This window comes from Talpa occidentalis, unplaced genomic scaffold (assembly GCF_014898055.3).
Source record: "Talpa occidentalis isolate TD23 unplaced genomic scaffold, MPIMG_talOcc4v2.1 talOcc4.8, whole genome shotgun sequence".
NCBI classification, from domain to species: Eukaryota; Metazoa; Chordata; class Mammalia; order Eulipotyphla; family Talpidae; genus Talpa; species Talpa occidentalis.
This window is the reverse complement of record NW_023605194.1, coordinates 70,596,875-70,611,212: the sequence shown is the minus strand read 5'-3', so window position 1 is coordinate 70,611,212 and position 14,338 is coordinate 70,596,875. Positions and strand designations below refer to the sequence as shown.

The following is a 14,338-nucleotide window of genomic DNA, read 5'->3' as shown; positions in this document are numbered from 1 at the left end:
CACATCCACTAGCAGCGTGTGTATAAAAACGAAAAAACCAATGCATTAATTCACAAGGGGCAATGTAACTGTCAAGGGAAATGGTTTCTCACTTCATTTGGCCAGGACCTTCCCTCCTTGTAGAAAAAATATTAAGATCATATTCAGAACTGTACTTGCTCAGAGGGAGTAGAAAAGGTTCGGTTGGGCGGTGCTACATTTAAACGCATTATAGCAGGTTTTCCAGGAGAGGAAACGACCAGAGGCAGACAAGCCCTTTACCTGCAGGGAGACTCCCCCTGCCGGCGGCCCTGCCAGGTCTGTGCTCCCCGGGGCTCCTTGGCTGCGCTCCCGATGGAGACATCCCCGCTCGCCCTCACGGAAGGCCCGCGCTGGCGAGGCGGCGCCTGTCAGCTCTCGCCCACTGTGTGCCGAGCGGCCAGAGTTCTTCCAGGACCGCCTGGGCATCCGTGGATGACCCCACCTCGGCGCCCACCTCAGGCTCTGCAAGCGAGAGGCCTCACTCAGTCGGGAGGAAAAGAGATCCTGATTAGAGAAGAAAACCACACACAGCGCCCCGTGCCAGGCGGCCTGGCACACAACAGACGTCCTCAAATCTGGTGAAGGAAAAATGCAGCCCCTGTCCCTTCCCCAAGGCGAGGAGAGGAGTCGCAGGCCCACCTCCCCCCGCCCCGGAGGGGTCTGCGCCCGGGCGGGGGCCGCGTCCCGACCCGCCTCCCCACAGCAGCGCCCGCTCCCCAGGAGAACCCCAGAAACTCAATAAACAAACACAAGAGAGAGCGCACAGGTGAGAGGAGGAGGGGGGAGAGGGTGTGCGTTCTGAGAGACCTTTTGGCCTATGGCGGCCACCGCCAGCCCCTGAGCGCGCGCCCCGCGGCCCCCGCGGAACGAGGCCCCGTTCAGGTTCGGACGCAGGAAACGCAGCTCAGGCGCCCGCGAGGCGCGCTCCGGCCCGCCCCCCCCGCCCCCCCGCGGCCCCGCCCCCAGGGCCCCGGCAGCGCCGACCGCGCCGAGTCGGAGCCGGTCCCGCCGCCGCCGCCGTGCTCGCGCCGCGCGCGCCCCGGAGCGCGTTCCCGGGGACCCCGGCCCTGGGCGGCCCCGGGCGGCGCGGCGCGGCGCGCGGGCGGGCGGGCTCGGGCCGGGCGGGGGGTTCCGGGCGCGGCGAGGGCGCCCCCCCGCGGGGCGGGGAGAGCGGCGGCGGGGCGGGGCCGGCGGCGGCGGCTGCGCGGCCCGGGCGGCGGTGATGGCGGCGCCGCGCTGACACCTCCTCCTCCGCCGCCGCCTCGTCCCCGCCCGCCGCCCGCGCGCCGAGCCCGCTCCGGCCTGACGCCGCCCTCGCCCGCGCCCCCGCCGCCCCGCCCGCCGCACCATGCCCGGCATGATGGAGAAGGGGCCCGAGTTCCTGGGCAAGCCCCGGGCGGGCCCCGGCGGCGCCAAGAGCCCGGCGGGCGGCGGCGCGGCGGCCACCAACGGCGGGCTGCCCGCGTCCGAGCCCGAGAGCGGCGGCAGCAGCGACGACGAGCACGGTGGTAGCTCCGCGCCCGCCTCCGCGCCCCCGCCCGCCGCCGCCCCTCCCCCGCCGCCCCCTCCCCGCCCGCCGCCCGCCGCCCGCGCGCCGCCCGCCGCCGCCTCCCGCGCGCCCGCGCCGCGGTGGCCGCCACTCGGCGCCGCGCGACCCCCGCCGCCCGCCCGCCGCGCCGCGGCTCGGGGCTGAGCGTCCCCCTCCTCTCTCTCGCCCCCCTTTTCTTTCCTTTTTTGCATTGCTTTGCAGATGTTGGGATGAGAGTCGGCGCCGAATACCAAGCCCGGATCCCCGAATTCGATCCAGGTAGCTGTGTCCGTCGGCGCCGGTCTCCCGGCCGGGCGCGGGTCGGGGCGCGGGGCCGGCCGGGCGCTGGCCCCGACCCGGGCGGGTGGGCGGAGGCGCGCCCCGCAAGGTGAACCCCGTGCCCCGGGGGCCGGGGCGAGGCCGGGGGGCGCCGGGGAGCCGGCCCTCGGCGGATTTGGGGCCCGTCCGCGGCGGGGGGGGCGGGCGGGTGCGGGCCCGGGAGCGGGCGAGGCCGTGCGGCGGGGGAGAGGAGAGGGGGCGCGGGCCGCGCGGATGCCCTCGGCCGCCGGGGGCGGAGGCCCGGGGCGGCGGGCCCGGCCACGCCGCGCCCGGCCCGGCCCGCGCTCCCGGCCCCGGCGGCTCTGGGCGGCTCGGCGGGGTCGCGCTGGCGGCGCGGGCCCGGGTGGGCCGGCGGGGGCGGGCGCGGGGAGGCCGGGGCGCGGCGCTCGCCCGCCCGCCCCCGAGCCCTCCCGCGGCCGCGGCCGCCAGGGAGACATTTGCCGCGGGCCCGGGCTCCGCGCCCTCCGCGGCCGGCTGCGGGCTCCCTGTCTACTTTTCTCCAAACAGGCTCCCCGGCGGTCACGGGATTTCAGCCCCGACGCGGATTGGGCCAGAGTTCCGCATATGGAGGCGCCCTTGCCGGAGCCTCCGGGCCCAGCGGAGCCTTCTCCGCACCCCAGCCCGGCCCCTGCGGCGCAGCCTGCGCCCGGAGACGCAGACAGGGGCTCGCCCGCGCGCTCTCTGCTTTCTCCCTCTCTCTCGGGGCGGCTCGGCTCTGGCCCGCGCGGAGGACGCGTGTCCGGGTCGGGCTCGGAATTCGCTTTGCTGCTGCCAGGGCTGACGGGTTTGCTAGGGTAGAAGCCGTGCCTTTGATGACGGGGTGCAGACGGGGAGGTTGGCTCCCCCCGCGGCAGCGCAGAATGACATTTACCGGCCGGGTCGGGGCGCGGGGGGGGGGGGCGGGGGGGGGGTCGGCGCGCGGTGGCCGGAGACTCCAGGTTCCCTTGAGTACAAAGGAGCCGAGCTCACTAGATGGAGTTGTCTTCGCAGGGACGCGGCTGCGCCTCCCCTTTCCTCACACGCTGCCGGGGCGGGCGCCGCTGGGCTGCAGAGCCCCCGCAGTGTTTGTCACCTCTGCCCGGTGCAGGGCCGAGCTGGGCGGTGGCTGGCACGGCCCGGCTGCCCGGTGCAGCTCCGCATTTGGAAGCTTTGGCTTTGGCGGAAGATAACGCATTGAGTGCCCAGCGTCTAGCTTTGCTCCGCGCATGGCACGGGACATTCTTGAGCCTCAGTTTCCCTGGCTGTAAAGTAGACTTAACAGCTCATGGAATTCCTGCCGTGTGACAACCCTGGGCTAAGGGCAGCTGCTCTTGTCTTAATACGAAGAATGACTGTGTACTTGCCCGCCTTTCTCATGGGGGCTTTCAGCACAGCTCTACTTTGGGGGTCATTGATGACGTTTCCATATCGGAACTCAGCAGCAGAAACCATTCCAGAAGTTAGTGCCACCCTTGTCCCCACCCAGTAGGTCCGGATTTCACAGGCAGCCGGCCCCGGGTGGGTGCGGGAGGCTGTGCAGGAAGAAACTGACCGTGCCTGGCTGCCCGCTGCCCTCGGCCCCCCACGTTTGGTTTCACGATAAACTAAACGCAAACAAATTTCAAAAAGAATTAAAAGCGCCAAATACTTTTGAGGTGGTTTCCCACAGCAACGGTGTGTTGCCCATTGTCATCAGATGTTGCTCATTTTGAACTTACGCAAAATATTTGTGGGGGAATCACGAAAGTACCATTATATTTAAAATAAAATTATATTTGCAGCTTCTTTACTCTGACCATAATTGACACTCTGAGGGTAAGGACAAGCGCCACTTCCTGAAAGTCCCCCTATTCACTTTCACCTTCATAATCTTCCCCCAGAACATACAGAAACCACAACACACTGAGCCAGTTGCGGGGTAAGCTTAGGTGGGCTTTTCTAGAACAGATATAATTCTCTATTAGCCAGGATTTATAGGAAAACTGAGCCTCAGCACCCTTGGGCTTGGTAGCACTGTGCTGTTTTACTGGAACTGTTAGCAATGTTGTGTGAATTTTTTACTTCCTGTCAACTCAGTGTAATTGGGTGATGATTTAAACACATTTCCTAGGAAAAGATAAAAGAGCAAAGGAGATGCTAATGATAGAAACTGAGAAAGAGGCCCTCTCTGTCCTTTTTCTTCCCAGTGTTTAATAATCCCCCAAACCTGTGTTCATGGAGATTGTTCACCTGAGGCCATGCAGCCCATCTGTAAGAGAAAATCCTGGGATGCAGCATTACTCTCAGGGTGTAGGGGAGTTAAAAGAGGTTTTTATTGGGGGAGATAGTGATGATAGAAATTAAGCACAGGAATTACTAAAATGATTATTTTTAGAAAACATGAGAATTGGGGTTTGTGTTGGAATTAGGAACAGTTTATCTTAATTAAGGAGCCAGTTGCTAATTTATAATTGACTGGCTGGATTTGTTTGTTTTCTTAGGTACCTTTTCACACTTGATTCTTAACAGGGCCTCCAGCTCGTAGGTAGGTAGGGCCTCCAGACAAGGCCTGACACCCCAGCAGCCTGTGCCTCTTCTCCTGGCCCTCTGAGCCCCCAGGGCAGTGACCTCCAGTGAACTCCCCAGTTCATCAAGCTTTCATTTTCTTATTAAAGGAAGCTACAGGTTTCTGCGATCAGTGAAAGTACAACTTTTCCTGTGAAACCATTTGCATCTAAATGGCCTGAGTGAAGAATTCTTATTCATGTATATGGAAATTTTTTGAGCATTCCCAGATCTGAAAATTAACCTACCAGATTATACCAAATGACATTTAAAACCCAAAACCGCACTTGATCTGGTGAGACAGAAATGATCTGATAAAGTGGAAATAAAGTCTGTCCCAACTGTGGTCCACTTACCTGGTCAGGAAGATGAGCACACTGAGCCCTGGGGCTTGGGGACGCTGGGGTGTAGAGCGACAACGCCTCACCTATTGATTCCTAGTCCTTGCCTGATTCCATCAGGGCAGGTGGGTCACCAACGTCCACACCATCTTTCTGTCTGTGACCTGCCCAGGCCAGAGGAGGAGGAGCTGCCACTGTGCAGGCTTGAAATAGGGCCACGGACTTCCCTGCTTAGCAGCCTGCCTTTTTCTGTCATGCACTTCTCTGTAAGCCTCAAAACATCTTGCAAACCTGCCTGGAAACTCCATGCCCTTCAGAATCAAGGTCACGCTTGTCTGCCATCATTGCAGCGCTGTCTCTTGGCTGCTGCGCATCAGTGCCTGGGCCACCTCACAGTGGGCCTGTGCTCTCCCTGTGCATTCCCGCTGGCATCCTTCTCTTTGGCAGTTGTACCAGCTCTTTGTCGGCATGCCAGATTCACATATTTTAAATTTGATCTCTGTTATTTATGACTGAGTTTAAGTAGTTGAAAATGTTCTCTCCGGTGTGTGAGAAATATTAACGCTCTGAAATAAAGCTGGAATATCCCTGTTTTGAGTGCATTCGATTAAATCATGATAGTAATAGCATCTGCTATATAGTGTTGAGTAGGCTCCTAACACTAACATTAACTTTGTTTCTTTTGTCTTTGAATTCACCTGTGCGCATCTCACCTGCTTGCATCCCTCCCCTCCGATTGTATATGTTTTGTCTTTGAAAGTGCTTTCTCACTTAGATCCTAACTAGGTGCCCATTTTCTCCACCATCATAATAGTATTTTTGTGAACATAAGAGTCTAGGTTTTAAATGTCTTCTGGCTGGAGTTACCACAGTTGACACCTGATTGGTCAACGGTACACTAGCCAGGTGCCTTGAGGGATAGAGGCTCTCTTGGTTATTGGCCACTTTTGGGGCATTGCCCTCCAGAGGGGGAGACCCACTGTTTTGTTTTGAGTTGGGAGAAGGGCGTTTGTGGAGCAGGATGTCAGAGGTAGATGGCATGTGTATCTTATATATGCAGAGGAGTTCTCAGCAGTCCTGAAAAGTCTTTCCCTTGAGACTGATTCCTGCTTCTGGGCCCTGTGGGCAGTTTTTGTCACCACAGCTTGAAGTTCATGAATTAAGTATATAATTTAGAGCCTAGTTTACAAATAGCAGGATTTTGAAAATATTTAGAGCATCTTAATATTGTCAGTATTTAAGTTCTTTACATAGTATATTTATTCAGTGATCGCCATCAAAGTCCTTCCCTTAAATGCCTGAAACAGATTTTTGCTTCTGTGCTTATTTTACTGATGCTATAGAATCCCTGGTTTATCAAAATTTATATTTTGGTTTTTGTGGTTGGTTTTCCCCATCATCATTATAAAGTGCATAGATACACTTATCAACTACAGTTAAGATGGTCTAAAAGATTTTGGAGAGATTAAGCTTTCAGTATTTCATTGGATAGTTTTAAAAATGGATTATTCATTAATTTCACTTTCAAAACTCACGTGTCCTTTAAAATTCTGTAACTTGCTATGTGATTTTGGTTGATTGGTTTTTAAAATCCATTCAGAAGATAGAATGCCTGTACGCCTTGGTTATTCTGTTGGCTACTCCAGTTTGAGTCTCAGTTTTATTTTTGAGTAGGAGATACTTTTATTGTTACAGATGACAAAAATATTGTTGCAGATGAAATAATAAAATAAAATAAACCATAGATCTGTGTCATTTAAATATTTCAGTTCATCTCAACGTATTAATAGCTAGACTTTATTGGATGCAAAGCCTCCTGAGGAGTAAATTGTTTAAATAATACAAGTAACTTTCTCCTTTTAGAGGTGAAGAATCAGGTCTGTGTTGTCAGCTCTTCAATCTCATTTTCAAAGGGCTGGTGAGAGTATCAGCCCTCAAGTTAGTATCCATGAGGATTTGTTCATCTATAATTTTAGCTGACTGATTAGGTCAGAAAGGTCAGCTTTGATGAGCCTATCCAGAGAGGAGTAAGAAGGGAACTTAAGAAGGAACTTCAGTGAACTGTACTAGTAACAACTGTAAGTCTTAGCGCTTTACATAATTCATTCATTTTTAATAACTATTCATTGATTTCCCTAGTTCATGAATTCATTTAGTCTTTGATCAGCTCTCATCACCCCTGTTTTTAAAGATGAGTTCATGTGCTCCCAGGAAGGTTAAGTCAGTGTGCCCAGGGTGACAGCTGAGGTTGTGGCTGGAGTGCGGCTCCCCTGTGGTGACACTCTTCACCATCACGCCAAGTGCCTCTCAATTCCTGAGACCAGGCCATCTTGCACGCAGAGGACACATCCGTGGTTGAAAATGGTGCCGTTGCTCAAGGGTTAAGGACTGATCACTGAGCTGTCTCATTCCCTGCAGCCAGCAAGGGCTTGCTGTACGCCCACCTGCCGCAGTCCCACCCAAGGGTGCCTGTTCGTGTCAGATCGGGCCCTTAATTACAGTGCTAACAGTGCTTTTGGAAACTTACAGTTATTCTTCATGGGGAAGAATACAAAAAACAAATTTATATTTGTTAAAGAAGAGACATTTGATGAAAACTTTTTAATTCAGATTTTCCGTAATGCAAGAGTCAGTTAAAAGGAAATATGTTTAAATGTGAATTGAAGCCTGCTATGCTATTAAGACTTGACACTTACTGGAAACCTTTCTCTGTTGCAGTATACAGTCTATTAAGTGGGATGTCACTGTTAAAAAGCATCCTCATGTTAAAGGATGGAAGTTTAGGATACTTACTAGAAATAGTAATAGATTTCATTAATTAAGTAAAGGCTCCTTACCAACTGTGATTGGTTGTTTTATTTCCATTGAGTGGTTTGACTCTGTTGCTTCTGTGTTTTTATTTTATGTGGTTAAAAATTAAATATCTATCTTAATATTGAGTAGATAACTTAACATTTATTTTCGTCAAATACAAATTTCAGTATTTTACTCCATTTGTGCCCCCAAAGATCCTTGTGTTGGCATGCAGTAGGTTTTGCTTTTAGACTTATTTTGTAATTATGGTTTTTCTACTACTTGGATGGTATTTTTTTCTCATATCTTTTTTCTTTACCCTTAATTTTTCCTTGTAATAAAACACATAATTTTAAAACAATTTTAGTGTCAGGTTTTACTGACAGTGTATTATTCACTAAAAGTTGTGGATTGAATATACAGTAGTGATGTGTGATGATTCTCAAAAAAAACCCCAGGATGACACTGAATTGTTATTTGATAGCCAACTTCTCTAGATGGAGATTATTACCCTGGAAATGAATGTTCTTTATTTCATATGTCTTATAATTTCATTCATAAATGATAGTACTTTAACTTCAGAATTCTGATAACATGAGACTAATTTGTGTGTGTGTGTGTATATATAGAAGAACTAGGGTGTAGGTCAGAGATGTGGGGGAGGGAGGGGGTAAGAGGATTCACCAGAGACAGAGTGGGGAGCAGAACAGGCAGATCTACTGAATGTACTGCTAAGGGGAGCAGCTGGCAAGACAGGAGAGGTCTGCTGTGCCATGTGGGTCAGCTCCCTGGCTGGGATCGAACTCAGGCCAAAGGTGATAGTCTGAGACTTAGTCCCTCGGCCACCCGGGAGGCCCATGACTCATTTTGGAAGTCTAACCATTCGTTGTGGCTTTTAACCCCTCCTAAAAGTGAATCATGAGATATTCATAGACAGAGGTTCTCAAAACAGGTGCCAACACTGCTTCATTTGTTGATAGTTTTAATTAACTTGAAGGTGCCCAAGAATTAGGAAGAAGCCAGAGAAAGACCACGGAGTAATTAAAAGGAAGAGCCAACACACGTGTCCTTGGCTCTGGGACAGCTGTGTCGCTTTTTGCTCATTCTGCTCACTCATTTACATGCGGTTTTAATGAGCTTGATTTTTCTGACGTTTTAGATCATAACAGGAATGCATTTGAGTGAATTGGGATAGTGTGTTTCTAGATTACAGGCCAGCTCTCATATTAATAGTGTTCTGTTGTTTTCTTACATGGAACACATACTTTTAGAAATATAAAATGTAATAAGTGAAATGAAGTCTGAAAAGGAATAGCTGGCACATTCCTAGCAAGGAACGAGGTGACATAAAAACCATCTGAAAGCAAGTGTGACTATTTAAAAATGAAATACAATTAAAAAAATTTAAACAGTAATTTGGGCCAAACATATTGGGCAAAAGAGCATTAACCTGCCACCTGAGGTCTTCTCCCTAGTTTTCAAAGTCAGAATTTTTAATGACTCCTAAATAATGTATAGAAGGTTAAATCAGATTTATTGAAATTTTTTTAAAGTTTATTTATGCATTCAAGAGTTGGGGTGTAGGCTAGAGGCATGGGAAGTGAGAGGATTCACCAGAGACAGAGTGGGGAGCAGAACAGGCAGATCCACTGAGATCCATTGCTGAGGGGAGCAGCAGGAGACAGGAGAGGTCTGCTGCACCATGTGGGTAGCTCCCTGGCAGGGTTCAAACTCATGCTGCAGTGGCTGCCGATAGTTTCATAGTGCTGTGTTTAACCCCTGCACCATCAGGGAGGCCCCCGTGGTTAAGTCAGATTTATTCCTGTCAGGGTTATGCATATATTTAAGAAAGCCTTTATTTTTATTTTTTGAAAGCCTTTATTTTTAAAGGGGAAAGCTTCAGTTTTTGTGAAATTCTCTTCATGTCCATGAGCTGCTTATTTGCTGTATTTAATATAAATCTCTCTTTGTTTGCCTTGTTTCCTGTACTTTGTCTTTTTTGGGTTTGGGCAGAAACTGGACTAAACTAGAAATAAAGCTTACTGTGTTCATACTGTGTGGATGTAAGTCAGGTCCCTCCTCCTCACAGCTGTTGCTCTCCCCAGGTGCCACCAAGTACTCGGACAAGGACAATGGAGGCATGCTCGTCTGGTCCCCCTACCACAGCATCCCCGACGCTAAGTGTAAGTCCCCAGACTGGTCACGTGGGCGGGGCCAGCGCCTCTCGAAACGTCCATCCCCATGATTTCCGGTCTCTTACATTCTCTTAAGAAAGCAGTTTGTTTTGTCTTCTTGATGGAGGTTGTTCTTGTAGAATGTTCTTCCTTTAGAAAGAGGAGAGGGCTGAGCCTCGGGTTCGTGTCAGACCCAGACCCAGGAAGACTGGGGAGCCTGGGAGGTGATGTGCTGCACAGACCCTGCAGCAGGGAGGGCGTTCACCACTTAGACGCCCCTCAAGCTCTCCTCAGTGTTGGTGCCAGACGCCAGTGCCGCCGTCCTTACCATTGCAAAGAGGAAGGTGAGAGCTGAGGGCAGCAGCTGTGTCTGGGCCACCTCTGTGCTCTTGGGACAGACCCTCTGGGTGACCGGCCATGGTGTGACTCAGACCTTGGTGTGACATAGCCAGCCCAACCCTTTGCAGCTGTCAGATGTAGGAAGCTCGCAGGTGACAAGAACAGGATCCCCACCCCGTCAGGTAGTCTAGAATGGCCTCTCTGAACCGTCTGGCAGCTGTTCCTGCAGCTGTGAGACCAGCTTGTCTTTTCAAAATACCAACTAAATCTTGAAAGTACCGGCGATGGTTTGTTTTATCCCATGATGATGAATGGCTGGTCACACTCACCGGTGCCATAGGAGAGCCAAAGATTGGACATGGCTCCTTCCTCAGGCTCGCTGGCCTCCCTTCTCTAGCAGCAGGAGGGCTCCTGGTGACCTTGAGCCCCTTGCCCTTGAGGTGCTCTTCCCAGGAGACACCACGTTCATTGTCCATTCAGCCTGCAATGCGACAGTCGGCGGCCATTGGGTGTGTACGGTACACACAGCCTGGGTCCTATCACAGCCTGAACATGGGGTGGGGGCATGGCTTTCACTCTGGAAGCCTCGTATACAGAAAAGAAAGCCAGAAAGCTGGCACATTAAGGTGTGGGGTGTCCGTGTGGGCTGTCCCATGGAGGCTTACACTGTGTTTCTTAACCCTGGCTGTGCCTGCAATCACTTACTCCTCAAACCAGCTAACGCAGAATCTCAGGGTGGGGTGTGGACCCATTTGAAGGCCCCTCCTATGGTCCCAGTGAGTGGCCAGGGTTGAGGGCCCCAAGCCATGCATGCTGTCCAGCCTTCTGTCCACAGCTCGAGGCACTTGTTGAAGTCAGGCAGCTTCCACTTAGTCCTGCCTGCCTTCGTGCTGCGGGTTCTAAGTAAGATGCACTGTTTGGATTTTTTGCAAGAAGCTTAGGGAGATATAACAGGATCCATAACCATAAGAAAGCTCTCCTGCTGGCGTTACAGTGGTGTGTTTCTGTATTAGACCGTGCTGTCCTGCTCGTCAGATAGCAGACTCTTGCCAAGCACTTAGGATGTGGTTCGTAAGATACTGTTCAAAGCACTTTACAAACATTAGCTCATCTGCTCCCAGGAGGAAGGTCCTGCTGCCATCTCCAATTTAGAGCTAGGAGACTGAGGGCCGAAAAGGCCAAGTTACTTGCTGAAAGTGAGGAAACTGGTGGCAAGGCTGAGGGTCAAGCCCAGCCAGGCTAACTAATGGCGACCAGCCAGGTCGCCATTCTTAATCGCCACTTCTCAGAGATGTGCTTGAGGAATTAAGCAAAATAAATGTTTAGTGTGAGGTGTCTGGAAGGTGACACAATGAATCCCATGTAAGCCTGAGTCTCAATGCATGTGGGGTGGGGACGACCTGGCTGCAAGGCCTGGAGAGAACCGGGCATCTGGCCTTCAGCTGCCCTGACTGGTCATGCCTGGGCATGATGGCCTGGGAGGGTGGGTTACGATGCCGACTTCAGACAGCTTTTTGTGTAGCAAGTGGAAAGAACTGGAGAGACACCAGGGGCCCCAAAGTCATGTGTGTTGATCTTATGTGGAGCTGCAGAATCACACATGAGCCCCCCTTTCCAGCAGGTAGAAGTGGGAAGGGGATGTGCTAAGGTGAGCATGTGCCTTACGCAGCTATGTCTCCTGAAATAGCACAACCTCAAAGCCCAGCCACCTGCTGTTTCACACGGTGTCGGGCTTTGTTGGCCTCTCGGGTTAATTTTTTTGGTACAAAAGTAATTACACGCGTGACACCATATGGTGTAGAGCCCGTGAGTGAGGCACTGTGGGCCCAAGGACATGCCACTAGGTGACACTTGGCACCCAGCGGGCTCGCAGCCCTGCCCCTGTGAGTCTTTTTGTCACCTTCACTGGAAAATGGCTTTGGCTGGTTTTTTTTCACCCCTGGAGTTACAAGGTTTTATTTTGCTCTGGCACATTAAGAGGGTGAGAGTCACTGATGCACCCCTTCCTTGCAGTGGACGAGTACATCGCCATCGCCAAGGAGAAACATGGCTACAACGTGGAGCAGGTGCGTAGGAGGCTCGCGTGGGCACGGGCTCCATGGGAAAACCACCCCATCTGGCTTCTGCCCTAAGAGAGCCCCTCACAGCATCCCAAGGCAGCCTTGCCTGACCGCTTGGCACGAGGATGTTGCTTCTCTAAACGTTCTCTGTCTCGAGGGCTCCAACACTTGGCTCTTGATGCCTCTGTAAGCCCTAGGATTAAGGCTTACAAAGAGAGAAACATTCTTTGAGCACAAGTAATTCCCTTGACTTTTTTTTTTTTAAAGATTTATTCATTTATGCATACAAGAATTGGGGTATAGGCCAGAGCTACAGGGAGTGAGAGGACCCACCTGAGACAGAGCAGGGAACAGAACAAGCGGACCAACCGAAATCCACTACTGAGGGGAGCAGCGGGGAGACAGGAGAGTTCTGCTGCGCCACGTGGGTAGCTCCCCAGCTGGCCAGGGATCGAACCTGCGCTATAAAGGCTGCAGACAGCCTCACAGTGCTGCTCAACCCCCTGCGCCACCAGGGAGGCCCCCCCTTGACCTTTTAATCTTAAAAATTCAAGAGACTTTTTGTTTAAAGAGATATTTAAGACTTAGATGTTCCAAATGGAATAATTCACAGAGGACTTTTATTAAATAACTTTAGGAGGTAAGTATTTAACATACACATATTTAACACACACATAAAATATCTATGGCATATGGTTCATATCCCTAGTAATGAGGGACTGGTGATAATGGAAATATGAAAATGACATACTGTTAAATCTCATTTCAACTAAGTTTCACATCAACCTTTATCAGATCAGAATTAATATTAAAGTACGTGAATCACCCGGAACCTGGATTTTTAAGTGCTAAAGTCATATGGTTAAATCATGAAAAGTTGTGTCTGTGAAATTTGAGGGGTTACTTTATTTCTAAGTAGATTTTTGTGGATTTTGAAGCCTTGGATGATGAATTTTGTTTTTTAGCCTTGACTTTCTATTTAATATTCATGTGAGAAAGTTTAATCTTTTAAAATGTGACTGCATTCATTTCAATGGACATATTGGAGAAATTAGCAAAAACTCACTATTTAAAAAATCACTTTATCTCTTCTTTTTTTTTAAAGTGTCCTCTAAATATTCTCAGTCCCTTGCAGTAAAAAAGGCTTGTTAGTTACAATGGAAGGGAAAGTGGTAGCAGTGTTGGAAGTTGTCTATTTCAGGCTTTCTTATGATTAAAGTGGTGATAAGTCATTCTTAATTCTTGGTGTGTTACGACATTTAAAAACCTGCCACAACACCTGTGGTTAAACACACCTGCAGAGTGAAGCACTTCATCTCCATAGCATGCTCAGCCCAGGGTAACACCCAAAAGGTTCACACTTAAATATTTCTCTCCTGTGTCTCAACCGAGTCCTCTAGTTTTGTGTTAGAATTGATAGTTTCACCCAAGTATTGATGACTAGATTTTTTCTGCTTAGCCTTTCTCTCTCCCCACATTGACAAATGAATAAACGGGGTGAAAATCTCCACCTGAGCTTCCGAACAGGCTTTAGCCATTAAGTCAGTCTCCCCAACTCTCTGCTCCCTGGATCGTGCAGCAAATCTGGTAGGTGAGATTTTTTTCGCTGTCCCAAGGCCCCCGTTTAAAGGGAAGAAAGAAAGGAGGCCCGTTGCTTGCCTCTGCTAAAGAGCCCCAGGCTGTGAGTGTGTCATGAAGTCATAGGTTTAAGGTTTCAAACTAACTTGTGTTTGACTTTTTAAGTGTGGTGGGACCTGAGTCCACTAAAACCAAAGGGGATGGTTTCTCTTCAAGGCGCTTGGCATGTTGTTCTGGCATAAACATAACATTGAGAAGTCCCTTGCTGACCTCCCTAATTTCACTCCCTTTCCGGATGAGTGGACCGTGGAAGATAAAGTCCTATTTGAACAAGCCTTTAGTTTTCACGGGAAGAGCTTTCACAGGATTCAGCAAATGGTATGGTGATTTTGGTCTCCTGCTAATTCCTACCTAAATGTATCTTATGCTTTTACTAAACACTTGTGATTATAGGAACAGAAAGACTTTCCAATCTAATTTTACTGTTTAAAAGTAGTTTGAAATTTATGTATTTGCATACAGTGCTATTTTCACAACAATGCCTGATAGTTAAATGCAGTTTCGTTGTAATAAGTTAATTTTTATTTTGACTTAAATATGTTTAATAGAGCTTTAAATGTTTGTTGTTCCAGGAAAGAAATC

The 14,338-nt window shown here is 50.5% G+C and overlaps 1 protein-coding gene across 3 annotated transcripts in view; it reads left to right on the top strand.

Moving 5' to 3' along the window:
- The first annotated feature begins 1,369 nt into the window (after window positions 1-1,369).
- The window catches only part of RCOR3 (REST corepressor 3), a 41,772-nt gene continuing 28,803 nt past the window's right edge, over window positions 1,370-14,338 (top strand). For 2 of the 3 annotated variants that reach the window (XM_037497336.2, XM_037497337.2), the window contains exons 1-5: window positions 1,370-1,526; window positions 1,772-1,828; window positions 9,651-9,728; window positions 12,072-12,124; window positions 13,913-14,074. In XM_037497336.2, the coding sequence (XP_037353233.1) occupies window positions 1,370-1,526; window positions 1,772-1,828; window positions 9,651-9,728; window positions 12,072-12,124; window positions 13,913-14,074 (507 nt within the window). Of the gene's footprint in view, window positions 1,530-1,771; window positions 1,829-9,650; window positions 9,729-12,071; window positions 12,125-13,912; window positions 14,075-14,338 lie in introns of all 3 variants that reach the window. The other variant, XM_037497335.2, reaches the window with a different exon arrangement.